The 14,854-nt window shown below is 39.1% G+C and overlaps 1 protein-coding gene across 1 annotated transcript in view; it reads left to right on the forward strand.

Annotated features, from left to right (window-relative positions):
• Nucleotides 1-14,854, forward strand: part of TRPC5 (transient receptor potential cation channel subfamily C member 5) — a 274,908-nt gene that overhangs the window by 250,779 nt on the left and 9,275 nt on the right. The window contains exon 8 of the mRNA XM_006773297.2: nucleotides 12,986-13,181. Within this exon, the coding sequence (XP_006773360.1) occupies nucleotides 12,986-13,181 (196 nt within the window). The remainder of the gene's footprint in view (nucleotides 1-12,985; nucleotides 13,182-14,854) is intronic.

Here is a 14,854-nt window from a genome sequence, read left to right on the forward strand (position 1 = left end):
AAAATGTTGGGTTGGACATTAATACTAAACCAAGCTGAGACTTAGATCACTCTGATCTTGGGTCATCAGCCTCAAAGCTGCCCCTAAGGGGGAAATTATGTGGGAATAATAGAAAATACCTTTAAGACCTCTGATCAGCAAGAAGGTTTCAATGCAGTGGGGCAGGTGACACCAAGAAACTACTGAAACTAGGGAGAATAGAGTGAAGGAGTTGTTTCATTTTGTAGTTCAATATCATCAGCTTCTCAAAGAATCTATACTGAGATGTATTTTGAGAGTAACTACTTTGGATACTGTGTAGTTGGTTTTGAAGGCTGCAGAGTGAAATAGCAAGTGTAGGTAGATGTAGAACCCACCGCTCACTGTGGAACAATCAGAGATGGCTATACACAATCCATACACCCAGGAGGTTATTTCTGAAGGAACAGCCAGCCTGGTGGACTGGATATAAGCCATTAAGGTCTATTTACCCTGATAAGGGGGACTTTCCATCTCCCCCTATAAATGTGGAGCCAAGTGCATCCCCCCAGATGAAGCAGCTGGTATGCTTCATATGCAAGCCATGTGGGACTGGCTTTATGATGACTGGGATATTCGGTGCTGAATGTGACCATTACCCAAGTTATGGTAAATGCTACTAGTAGAGTTAAGGGGACCACTTTCATTTGGGTGCCCCATGTAACCTTTCTACTGCAAAACCCAGGGACCTTTGGGGAAGCCTTATCAAATTTCCTATCTCAGCTTCCCCTCCTGGGTCTTACACGTGCTAGTAAAAAACATTAGGCTAAGTAACAGGAGAATAGGAAGAGACCAAAAAGGTGGAAATTTTTCAGTAGTTATTAAGAAATAAGATGGCCCCAGTTGGTGGTGTGGTTCAGTTGGAGCATTGTCCTATACACCAAAGGTGTACGGGTTCCATTCCTGGTCAGGGTGAGTGCTGGAGGCAACCAATCTCTCTCTCTCTCTCTCTCCCCCTCTCTCCCTCTCTCTCTCTCTGCCTCTCCAACTAAAAAAAAAAGAAATAAGATAAATAAAGCAAATATTGATAGGAGCAGAAACAAAGTGGAAACAAGTTGGAGAGTCACAAGACTCATCCCAGCAGGATATAAATCTTAAGATCATTATTTTAAAATGAGATAAATAAAATGGACATTGATAAGATTAAAACAAAAAATTTAGTATAGAACTATCAAAGATTGGGTGAGACTAAGGGACCTGTGCTGGTTCCCCAAAGGGTCCAAAACAAGTCCACTCTACCCCAGTTTTGAGAAATTGAAAAAGCCAGAAGGCAAAAATCACAATGAGAAACATGATCATCAATCTCTTCTGGCAGTGGTTTGGGAGATTAATCAAGTTAGATTGAGACAAGGGCAAGGGTCTCTTGGATCAACCCCTGGCTGGGAACCCAAAACCACAAGAGTAGGTAACATGGTCAGAGGGTGGAAAAGAGAAGTTTCCAGGACTCATTTAACACAGGAGTCCCACAAACTGTGGTACCAAAACCCATTGGTGAAGCCCTGACTCACGCTTCACCAATTGAGGGAATATAAAAATGTAAAGGTTGATAGAATTATGAAAGTTGGAATGTTTGAGCAGGTTTTATGTAAAGAAGGTGTGTCTCCTCTTCCTGAATGTCTTATGGAAATATATATCTGACAGTGGAACACTCCCCCTACCCAGTATTATAAAATCAAAACCTGTTGATGAAGACCTACTAGAGGCTGCAGTTAGAAACACAAGAGTTGATGGGATTAATGTCAACATTTGTAGAATTGGCATGTTTGAATGGGCTTTATGTGAAGTGGTTGCATCTCTTTTACATGATTGTATTATTGGGATGGGCATTATATCTGATTGAGGAATGTTTTTCCTACCTATGATTGTAAAACAGAAGTCATGTTGATTGAACATACTAAATGGGAATCAGTAAGGTTGCTTGAGCACACATGGTGTAGAATAGAAGCTGGAATGATGGTAGGGACAAATGCTCTGTGTCATAATCTTATGTGGAGTGTAGAATGGGGTTATGGCAAAAGCTTGTGAGCATCTCCCAGTGACAACTGCACCACCTTTCACAGAAGTAAGCTAGCGAGAGAGGACAGGCTGAAAGAGATTAAAATCAGCTTACCTTCTAGGATTAATTTAAGGTTTCAGGTGGGCAAAAGGGTATCAAGCACTGATTGGAAATGTTTCCCATTCCTACTGGGGACACAGGAGACAGCTCAAGACTCTTTGTCCATGAGTCTACTACCTCCAGACACATGGAACTCCTGTAAGTTTTCTTTGCAAATTCAATACCTGCTTCTTTAGGACCTTCAAGACTCAAGTGTGGCTTTTCTTTTCTGGAAAATCACTATCAGAGAAATAGACAATAGAAAGCAAATAAGCACACTTTAGGAAATGTATTAGGTTCCAGGAGTGGTGATGGGATTACCCTGGTCTCAGTGGCCTATACATTGCCCATCTCCACCCCAAGTTTTGGGAAGTGCCACTCATCAATATCACAACAATGACCACAAGTTTGTGAGGTATTCTTAGTCATTAAATTAAGATATAATTTTTCCCTTTAACTCTATAACCTGAGGCACTTTAGTGAACTCAGATATTCTAGAAAGCTGTTCATTAACAAAGGTCAAGAAAAAAGTGTTTCTGCTTGACCCCAAGCTGCACAAACTGAGAAAAAACAATGCTACCTAGCTTATTCCTATTATTTGCCTCTAGCAGCATTTCCTAAAATGGGTTACAAATAACCACAGAACAGCGGGCTCTGTGGCGCAATGGATAGCGCATTGGACTTCCAGTGACAAATAACCACAGATCAGGGAAATGTTAATAGACAAGAAAATAGGATCTAAGATCAAATGTGTTTTGAAAATGCTAAGACAAATTTTAAAAGATGTCTTCATTGCAGGACCTCTCAGACTTTCCATTGTGAATGTACAATGTAGTGAGAGGTTTCCCCTAATGTATTGGCCAGGATGATGTTCCAGTGAACAGAGTTTGAAAAATGTTGGCTTATTCTATTGCCCATTTTGCAGTGCCCACCCCCTCCATTAGGCCATAATTATTGCCTCTCGGGGTAAAATTTTGGATAGAGAAACCAGACTCATGTGAAAGGAAAGAGAGGCCAAAATGAGTTGACAAAGAAATAGTGCTATTTTTATTAAGCCAACCTTGGGTGTTTAATGGCAACTGATCACCTTGCTAGTGCCTCCAGACGAGCAACTGCTTCCTTTCCTGCATAACTCTAGAGACAGATTTCACATCAACCTGTTTTTAATATAAAGAGCAATTTTGCAGTGGCTTAAGCACTAGGAGACTATATTTGTTCCCATCAAAGCATTCAACAGAATTGAACACCTGAATGCAAGGTGTTTTCCAGGATGCCAGGTCCCTGCCAATTACCCTTTCATATAAACTATGTTTAGGAAGTTTATGAAACACCTTCTTGCAAGTCTGTAGTGATTATTAACACCCCTGTTGCCAACTGACATTTTGCTCCCATCACTTTCCCAGCAGGGATAATTGACAAGAATGGGCACTGTCACACAAAAAATTATATCATGGGGGGTCAGTTATGAAGAAGCATCATCCTGCTGGGATCAAATCAACAGTAATATTAGCTCAACTTTTCTCTAGGTGCTGATTTTTTTTCCTTCCATACAGGTCTGACTCTGATTTATGTTTTCTTTTAAATTACTCAACTCGGGCATTTTCTATATAAACCTACTAAAATACATGCTACTCAGGGCATCAGAAAGACTCAGCTTTTAGAGAAGGGGAAAGTGAACTTGTTTGTATGCCTAGAACAAAGTACGGCATGCTAATTGTCATCCTTTTTCTTCTGATTCTACAGATGCCATTGCTATTCTTTGGCTTAAAAGAGGGGAAAATCTTTTTTTCCCTTGGCACATAATTCAAGGGGACTTTATTGTTCTTGCTTACAACCACATGACAGTACTATTGGTGGTTTTAGTTCAGAATTCCATACTGGGAGTGCTTGGCCTTCATCTACTGTCAAGAGAAGCAACTGGGAAGGCATCACCATTCTGATTGCACAGGACTTGTGAGAGAAAAAGGGTGGAGGTGGTAAGAAGCTAACTTTCTGGTCTTGTATCTCTTTCTGAGGCCCAAGCCCTTATCTCCAAATGCCTCTTGGATACATCTGGCTGTGTCACAGGCCTCTCAAACACAAAATATCCACAGCCAAATTCCTTATCTCCATATCCCCATCCCAAACCTATTTTCACTTTAGTTCATCATCTTATTAAGTAACACCAACCAGAATCCTAGGCATCATCTGGGACTCTCGCCCTCTCTCTCATGCAACACATCTAGTCTTTCACTCAGTCCTGTTAGTTCTATTTCCTAAATATTTCTTGAATTCATCCTCTACACACACACACACACCACTGTCTTGGTGTCTTTATTTAGGTCTAAATTATCTCTTCCAAGAACTGCTGCATGCTTAACTTGTCTCCCAGATTTAACTCTTTCCTTTCAAAAAAATTATTGAATTTATTGAGGTGACATTGGTTAATGCAATTATATAGGTTTCAAGTGTACAATTCTATAATACATCATCTGTATATTATATTGTGTGTTCATCACTCAAAGTCAAGTCTCCTTCCATGACCATTTATTCCTTCCTTTACCCTCTTTTACCTTCCCTCATGACCCTATCCATCTGGCAATCACTATACTGTAATATGTGTCTATAATTTCTTTTTTTGGGGGGAGGGTGTTAATCACTTCACCTTTTCACCCAGCCCTCCAACCACTTCTCCTTTTATAGCTATCCATCTGTTCTCTGTACCTATGAATCTGTTTCTATTTTGTTCATTAGATTCTACATATAAGTGAATCATATGGTACTTGTGACTGGCTTATTTCATTTAGCATAAAACTCTCCATGTCCATCCATGCTGTTATAAAGGGTAAGGATTTCCTTCTTTTTTTTTTTTTTACAGCCGAGTAATATTTCATTGCATTACTGTACCACAGCTTTATTATCCACTCATCTACTGATGGGCACTTAGGCTGCATCCAAATCTTGGCTATTATAAATAATGCTGCAATGAACATAGTGTTGCATGATATTCTTCCAAATTTATCAGTTCTAGTGTTTGGGTTTCTTCGGAAAAACTCCCAGAAGTGGAATCACTAGGTCATAAGGCAGTGGACATTTTTAATTTTTTGAGGAACCTCTATACTGTTTTCCTTAGTGGCTGCACCAATCTACATTCCAACCAACAGTGCACGAGGGTTCCCTTTTCTCCACATCCTGGCCAACACTTGTTCATTTATTGATGATAGCCATTCTGACAGATGCTAGTTAATATCTCATTATGGTTTTAATTTTCAGCTCTCTGTAAATTAGTGACGCTGAACATCTTTGCATATGTCTATTGGCCATTGGTATGTCCTCTTGGGAGAAGTGGACATAACCCCTTATAAGATGTATCATTGGTAAATATGTTATCCTATTTAATGGATTGTCTTTTCATTTTGTTGATGGTTTCCTTTGCTGTGCAAACTTTTTAGTTTGATATAGTCCCATTGTTTATTTTTTCTTTTGTTTCTCTTGGTTTTTTATGTATATCCTTGGGCTAAGAGAAATGTCAGAGTTTTCTTCTAGGATTTTTATGATTTCAAGTCTTATACGTAAGTCTTTAATCCATTTTTAGTTTATTCTTGTGTATCATGTAAGAAGATAGTCTAGTTTCATTTTTTTGCATGTATCTGTCCAGTTTTCCCAACATTATTTATTGAATAGGCTATCTTTGGCCTATTGTATGTTTTGCATCCTTTGTAAAGTATTAATTGACCATAAGGGTGTGGGTTTATTTCTGGGCTCTCTATTCTGTTCCACTGATCTTAATGTCTTTTTTTATGACAGTACTATGCTGTTTAGATTTCTATGGCCGTGTAGTACAGCTTGATATTAGGCAATGTGAGTCCTCCAACCTTGTTATTATTTGTCAAGATTACTATGCCTATTCAGGGACTTTTGTGATTTCATATAAATTTTTGGAATATTTGTTCTAGTTCTGTGAAATACGCCATTAGTATCTTGATAAGATTTGTGTGGAATCTATAGACTTCTTTGGGAAATATGGACATTTTAATTATGTGAATTCTTCCTATCTATGGACATGGAATATACTTTCATTTGTTTGTATCTTCTTTAATTTCTTCAGTGTTTTATAATTTTCTGAGTATAGATCTTTTACCTCCTTAGTTAAAATTATTCCTAGGTAATTTATTTATTTTGATGCAATTGTAAATGGAATTGGTTTCTTAGTTTTTTTTATAATAGTTCATTATCTTATCTAATAAAGATGGAATATGCTAATTGACCCTCACACCATCACAAATATGGCAGTGCCCACGGCCAATAAGGAGGGAATATGCTAATTGACTGCCCCACCCTCAAAGGTGGCGGCACCCATAGGCAATAAGGAGAGAATATGCTAATTGACTGTCACACCCGCTTCAATCAGGCTGGCAGGGGAGTGGTTAGAGGGTGATCAGGCTGGCAGGCAGAAGCAGTTGGGAGCCAGCAGTCCCAGATTGTGAGAAGGATGTCCGGCAGTTGAACATCTCCCAAGGGGTCCCAGATTGGATAGGGTGCAGGCCAGGCTGAGGGACACCTCTGCCCATGTACGAATGTCATGCACCAGGCCTCTAGTTGGTGTATAAAATACAACTGATTTCTAGATATTGATTTTGTATCCTGCTACTTTATTGAATTCATTTATCAGGTCTAGTAATTTTGGTGGAACATTTAGGGTTCTCAATATACAGTATCATGTCATAGAAAATAATGACAGTTTTACCTTTTCCTTTTCAGTTTGCATGCCTTTTATTTTTTTCTTCTTGTCTGATCACTGTAGATAGAACTTCCAGTACTATGTTGAATAAGAGTGGTGAAAGCATGCATCCCTTACTTGTTACCAATCATAAGAAAAATGCTTTTAGATTTTGCCCATTAAGTATGATGCTGGCTGTGAGTTTGTCATATATGGCCTTTATTATGTTGAGGTATGTTACCTCTATTCCCATTTTGCTGAGAGTTTTTATCATAATTGGGTGCTGGATTTTATTAAATGCTATTTCTGAATATATTGGTATGAGCATGTGGTTTTTATCTTTCATTTTTTTTATGTGGTGTATTGATTTGTGGATATTGTACCAACCTTGCATCCCAGGAATAAATCCAAGTTGATCATGATGTATGATCTTTTTAATGTAATGCTGGATCCAGTTTGCTAATATTTTGTTGAGGGTTTCAGCATTATGTTCATCAGAGATATTGGCCTATAATTTTCTTTCTTTGTAGTGTCTTTATCTGGTTTTACATTTAGGATACTACTGGCCTCATGAAAGTAAGCTTGGGAGTCTTGCCTCCTCTTGAATTTTGGGAGTAATTTGAGAAGGATCAGTGTTAGTTCTTCTTTGAATGTTTGGTACAATTCACCTGTGAAGCTGTCCAATCCAGAACTTTTGTTTGTTGAAAGTTTTTGTTTTATTACTGCTTTAATTTCATTAGTTGTAATCTGTCTATTCAGATTATCTGATTCTTCCTGATTCGGTTTTAGAAGATTCTTTTATTCTAGGAATTTATCCATTTTGTCCAGATTGTCCAATTTGTTGGCATATAATTATTTATAATTCTTTCTTACAATCCTTTTTATTTCTGTGGAGTCAGTTGTTACTTCTCCTCTTTAATTTCCAATTTTATTTATTTGGTTCCTCTCTCTTTTTTTTTCTTGATGAGTCTGTTAAAGGTTTGTTAATCTTGTTTATCTTTTCAAAGAACCAGCACTTGGTTTCACTTACCTTTCATATTTTTTAGACTCTATTTTGTTTATTTCTGCTCTGATTTATATTTCTTCTAGAATCTAGACATTTTGGGCTTTTTGTTGCTGTTAATTTCATAGTACTTTTAAGTGTAAAGTTAGATTGTTTATTTTAGATTCTTCTTATTTCTGATTTTAGGCCTGCAGTGCTATGAATTTCATTTGTAGAACTATTTTTGTTGTGCCCCATTGATTTGGGGTTGTTGTATCTTCATTTTCATTTGTTTCAAGGTATATTTTGATTTCTTCCTTGATCTCGTTTTTAAGTCATTCAGTGTTTAGTAATGTTACTTAGCCTCCATATCTTTGTGATTTTCTTTTTTTTATTGATTAATGTATTACATATGTGTTCTTATCCCCCCATTGCCCCCCACCCCCCACTCATGCCCTCACCCCCTTGGTGTCTGTGTCCATTGGTTACGCTTATATGTCTTTGTGTGTTTTTCGTTTTGTTTTGTTTTCTTGTGATTGATTTCTAGTTTCATGCCATTATGGTCAGAGAATATGCTTGATATGATTTCCATCTTCTTAAATTTATTAAGACTTGTTTTGTGTCCTAACATGTGAGTTTATCCTAGAAAATGTTCCATGTGCCAGCCTTAAGTCTTATCTCTTCTCCAAATAACTTTCCACCTGCCACATGCAGGTTTCTTTTTAAATACCAGGGTTGTCCTGTCAACCCCCTGGCTTAATGCTCATCAGGTAGCTGAGTATTCTCCAGTGTAAAATCCACCTCTTTACAATAGCACACAGGATTTAGTTATCTGGACTCCACCTCTCCACCCTCTTACTCCTATGCTTCATAGTCAACATCTTTCTTGCTCTTTTCCAACTACAGGGGAGCATCTCAGCCCTATAGTCTTCACACATAACATATCATTCCTTCTGCCTAAAATGCCCATCCTCAACCTGGAAAACTTGTAACCATCCTCTAAGCCTCTGCCAAAGCATCACCTGCTCTTTAAGTCTTTTCTTACTCTGACTTTGTCCTCAGTAACAGTCTACTTCTGTCTTTTCCATGGCCTTCTAACTACATCTCCATTATAATAAATAATCTGTTGTATTTTAGTAATTTATTGTCTCCCACCATACTGAGATCCCCAGCTTAGTAAGCCTTGTACATATCATAGAGGAAACTAAGACATAAAGGTGTTCAACATGCCCGTTAAATAACTGAGTGAAAAGAATGAAGTCCAATAGCAATCCTATCTTTAATTCTAGAAGAGCTACTTCTGTTTTACACTCCCCCCATATGGTTGAAGTAACTGGCCAGCTCTTTCATTCTGCTAATCAACTTTGAACTTGCTATCAGCAAAACCCTTGGCCTTTCTCCAATCGCCCTCATTTTGTACTTGGGCACTTGGCCTGAGAGCAAAGCTCTACATTGATCCCTAATAAATGTCATCTCCTTAGTTCTAGCACATTGTTTCAGGCTGTTAAAATGTTTTTGAAACTTTATCCTGTCACTCAATCTATTAGCTAACACTCCCAGTCTTGTATCATCTGAAAATCTAAGAAGCTTACCATCTATTCTCATCAAAAACATTGATAAAACTCAGACCAGCTTGGTATTTGCTAGATAGAATATTGGGCAGCTATTGAAATGTTACCTTTGAAGTATATATATATATACAAAATCTACAATTTTTAAAACCACAAAATTTATATACAATATGATTTCAATTATGTAACTAGATATGCAAATGAATGACAATCTATAAGGACAATAAAAGCAAAACAACAACTAGGCTGTATTTGGGTTGATGATTAGTAATACTCATAAAAATAACTAATATTTACTGAGTGTGAGGTCCAGGCACTATAACAAAATGAGCTTTACATGAATTAACTCATATAATCTTTGCAACCATGCTATCAGGTAGCTATTATCATTAACTATTTTACAAATGGAGAAATTAGGGCACAAAGAAGTTAAGCAGGCTGCTCCCAGTCACATAGATGATCAGTGGCAGAGTCAGGATTTCAATTTAGGCATACATGCTCCACTCTGCTTTATTCACGTATGCAGGTACAAGATTGGTTTTGTAAACCATGTAAAATTTGTTGTGTAAAATTACAATAATAACAAATGCAACCCCAGCTGGTTTGGCTCAGTGGATAGAGTGTCAGCCTGCGGATTGAAGGATCCCAGATTCGATTCCAGTCAAGGGCACATGCCCAGGTTGCAGGCTCGATCCCCAGTAGGGGGCATCAAGAGACAGCTGATCAATGACTCTCTTTCACCATTAATGTTTCTATCTCTCTCTTCCTCTCCCTCCCTCTCTGAAATCAATAAAATATATATTTTTTAAAATGCATTTATAATGGAACTCCCATTTGTCCCACTTCTAGGAATATATCCCAAGAAACCAGAAACACCAATCAGAAAGGATATATGCACCCATATGTTCATAGCAGCACAATTCACCATAGCTAAGATCTGGAAACAGCCTAAGTGCCCATCAGTAGATGAATGGATTAGAAAACTGTGGTACATCTACACGATGGAATACTATGCTGCTGTAAAAAAGAAGGAACTCTTACCATTTGCAGCGGCATGGATGGAACTGGAGAGCATTATGCTAAGTGAAATAAGCCAGTCAATGAAGGAAAAATACCACATGATCCCACTCATTCATGGATAATAGAGACCATTATAAACTTTTGAACATTAATAGATACAGAGGCAGAGCTGCCTCAAACAAATTGTCAAACTGCAGCGGGAAGGCCGGGGAGGGTTGGGGGGCAGGAGGTAGGGGGGTAAGAGATCAACCGAAGGACTTGTATGCATGCATATAAGCATAACCAATGGACATAAGACACTGGGGGGTAGGGGAGGCCAGGGGACTGTCAAGGGCGGGGGAAAAAAGTACACATATGTAATACGCTTTGTAATACTTTAAGCAATAAAAAGAATGCATTTATAGCTAAATAGCACAGAGCTGTGACTTAGCAAGTCATTTACAACCTCTTTATAGACTATCACCATTCATTTATGGCTATTTCTAATCAATGTTGATTTCTCTACCTAACATTCAGTCCATATTTTCCCATATTATTTATGTGGATAAAAACTTAGTCCCCTCAAAGGCTTTTCTTTTTTTCCTGTCCAGATACTAAAGGTCCTTATTGATTGTCTTCAGTTTTCTCCCCTAATTTCAGTTCATAGCCTTCTAAATATGATCATCACAGGGTGGTACCATTTGTTTGTACTTTCTTTAGTTATTTTCATCTCCTGTCATCTTTTATAGAGTTATTCAACAAACATTTATTCAGCAAACTTCTATGTGCCAAGCAATGAGCACAATGAATAAGATGGCATCCTTATCCTCAAGAAGTTCATAGCAAACAATTATAATAACTGCCTTTTTTATGCTAACCATATCCCAGACACTGTGTTGAGTGCAGTATCTTATATGAGAGAGTAAGGTGGTTAAGTGTGTGGGCTCCAGAGTCAGAAGAACTGGGTGCAAATCTTACCTCTTCCTGCCTGTGTGACCACTCTGTACCTCAGCTTCTCATTTGAAAAAAGAATAGTATCTACTTCATAGGGTTATTCTGAGAATCAAATATTATAATACAGTGAAAACACCACAATGCCTGCCATATAGTAAGAGCACAACAAATGTTAACGATAGGTATTTATCCTATCAATAACTATTTTAGAGATCAGGAAACTTGAAGTTTAAAGTGGCTATGTAACTTTTCTAAAATCAAATAGTTAATAAACACTTATAGCTGGGTGACCATGAGCAAGTCATTCAATCTCTGAACCTCTGTTTCCTCAGCAGTAACAATGTTTTTATAAGGATCATAATGATAATGTGAGTAAAAGTGCTTAGTGTGCTTTTATAGTACTCAATAACTATTAGTTAACTAGAGGCCCAGTGCATGGAAATTCATGCACTGGAGCGCAGGGGGTGGGGAGGGTCCCTCAGTCTGTCCTGCCCCCTCTCATAGTCCGGGATCCCTCAGGGGCAAGAGGTGACCCAGCAATCAGGGAAAGGCAACACCCCCATCACACCTCTGCTGCTGCCACTGCCAGTAGCGCAAGCCTCGGCCGGCCCTGGTTACCTGAGCTCAGGCCAGCCCTGGGCATCTGGGCCAGCCACCATCCGAGGCTTGCCTGCACCTAGGTCAGCCCTGCTTGCCTGAGCCTCAGTCAGTGGGGGGTGCAGGAGGACCCAAGGCCCCTGGCAGGGGTAAGAGGATTCGGGGCTGAGGGGACTCTGGTGGCAGGCATGTGGAGAAGCCAGCCCTGGCTGAAGAATGGAGGATACTCTCAACGACATGAGTTATAACTTCCAATTTGTTGGACACCACAGTCAGGCTTCAGCTTCGGGGGAGGGAGGAAGAGAGGGATGGGCAGCTGGTTTTAGGAGCCTGGGTGAGCTGTCAGTCAGTGGGGGGGGTGCAGGAGGACCCTAAGCCCCCAGCAGGGCAGAGGGAACTCTGGTGGCAGGCATGCGGAGTGACCAGGCCTGCCCCCACTGTGGATGCTGCCATCTTGTGAGGGCATGATGGTCAATTTGTATATTGCCTCTTTATTATATAGGCTATAACATTAAAAATAACCCATATAAAGTATTAATTCAAAAATCCGTAAGCTTCTCAACTGAGCTGAGCACCATCCTGGGAACTGTGGGAACCACAATAGAAGTATTACAAATGATAAGTGCTCATGTTCACTCAGCTAGCAAATGTCAGAGCTGACATTTTAATCCACAGCAATATAATCCAAGCACCATAATGCAACTGCCACTGTATTCTTCCCTCTATGTAATTAAACTGATGGTAAGTCACATGGTCTAAAGATGAGAAAGTTTGGTGGAGGAAGTCTTCAGCCCTTGAAATAAGTCTTGCAGTACTATAGGTTCTATGTAGACTAAGAAGAGGGAGATGGTAGTATAGGTGGAAAGACAAAGCATAAGAAGTAGAAGTGAGAACAAACAAACAAACTGATCTAGATGGTTTGAGTTGGGGAAGAGACCAAAATATGTGAGATCATCAGTCTACCTGTTTGGATACAAATATGGCAGCCCCCTTATTAGCAGATCATCCCACATTTTCTCTCATCTTGCTCTACCTAAAGAATTAACTAACCTGTTCTTTTCTCTCTTTAGGCTCTTTGAAACCCTTCAGTCACTTTTCTGGTCTGTATTCGGACTTTTAAATCTCTATGTCACCAATGTGAAAGCCAGACATGAGTTCACAGAGTTTGTGGGAGCTACCATGTTTGGGACATACAATGTCATCTCCCTGGTAGTGCTACTGAACATGCTGATAGCCATGATGAACAACTCCTACCAGCTTATTGCCGTGAGTAGCTTTGTTTTGCAAGGGTGGTTACCTTTACTAGGATGGTTTCGGGGGACGAGTCACATTGGCAATCTGTATGCTTCACTTATTTTACATTAGCTTTCCTAGTTGTTAGATTGAATTATTTCTTTCCAAGACAACTCAGTTTGGACTCTCAGTCCATTGAAACTCAGAAATCTAAAAGATGTTCTACTTAATAAGGTTTTTTAGTTACCTGATAAAAATATTTTTAAATCTCTGAATCTGTTTTCTTGTCTTAGTAAGGCGAGCTCAGGAAGTCTGAGTACAATTTAGTTACTACCTGTCACCCTACTAACCTCCAGAGGAGATTGAGCTGATCCAGTTCTCTAGGAAACAGGGCCTTATCTCTCTTCACTGCAATCATCTTCCTCCCAAAACGGAGCATTCCACTGACTAGGACAACCTTCTCAGACAGAGTGGCTATGTTTTTTTTTTTTATCAAGGATATATGAATAACTGTACTTCACTGTGAGATGCTCTTAAGTACAGTCCATAGCTGAATATTTCTTCACTATCACATACCATTTGGATCAGCAATATTTAGTACTCTAAACTAGAAATGGCAAAGGTATAGGATATGTGATCAGTCTGGGCCCTGCCTTGTTTTGTGATGCCAAAATATCCAGCAAAGAAGTTCTAGCTATCAGAGGTCCTATTTAGTTAAATATCACTGAATTTGAATATTTAGTTAATATTAAGATGCTAAAACACCCCCATGGGTTCATCTCGTGCTCAAGATTTTGCTGTAGCATTAAAAGGACAGAATAAAAAGACCCAAGTCTTATATTCCTTCATAGGTGCTATTTTTCTGACTTGGTTTACCACTGAGGAGTCATTTAACCTATAGAAAAGAAGCTTAATATTTGGTTGTGTGTGTGTGTGTGTGTGTGTGTGTGTGTGTGTGTCTGTGAATGTGTCTATAGGCCTACCTCGTTTTATTGTGCTTCACAGATGTTGCATTTTTTTAGAAATTGGAGACAGGAACCTCCACCAGCAAAAATATTATTATTGCTTTATTGCAATATTCACTTTATTGCAGTGGTCTGGAACCAAACCTACAACATCTCCAAAGTATGCCTGTACGGGCACACATATGTACACACATATTTCATAAATATTATTGGTGATAGTGAACGTCTGTGATCCATTTCCATTAAGAACAGACAAAAGAGGAATGAATTCATGTAGTAGCAGGAAATTTTTGAGTTATATGTATGGAAGAACTTCCTAATGACAAATGGCAATCTATCCTATCTAATAAAAGAGAAACATGGTAATTAGCATATGTCCACTACCCTTCCCATTGGCTAATCAGGGCGATATGCAAATTAACTGTCAGCCAAGATGTCGGCCGGCAGCCAGGCAGCTTGAAACTAACATAAGGCTTGCTTGCTTCAGTGACGGAGGCCTCCAACGTTCCCCGCCTGCTGCTGCAGGCCTCTGAGCGGGCAGTTTGAAACATAGTAACATATAAAAGCTAAAAAAAACTCCAGACACCCTCTTTCAGCGAGCCAGGATGTCAGAGCTGGAGTCAGAATTGGAGTTATATATTGTTTCGATTACCTACTCTCAGCAGCAGAGGCCTAAGAGGTGGAGCCTCAAAGCTAAAGCTGGCCCAGAATTAAAAAAAAGAAAAAGAAAAATAGGAGCGG

This window comes from Myotis davidii, unplaced genomic scaffold (genome assembly GCF_000327345.1).
Source record: "Myotis davidii unplaced genomic scaffold, ASM32734v1 scaffold1567, whole genome shotgun sequence".
NCBI classification, from domain to species: Eukaryota; Metazoa; Chordata; class Mammalia; order Chiroptera; family Vespertilionidae; genus Myotis; species Myotis davidii.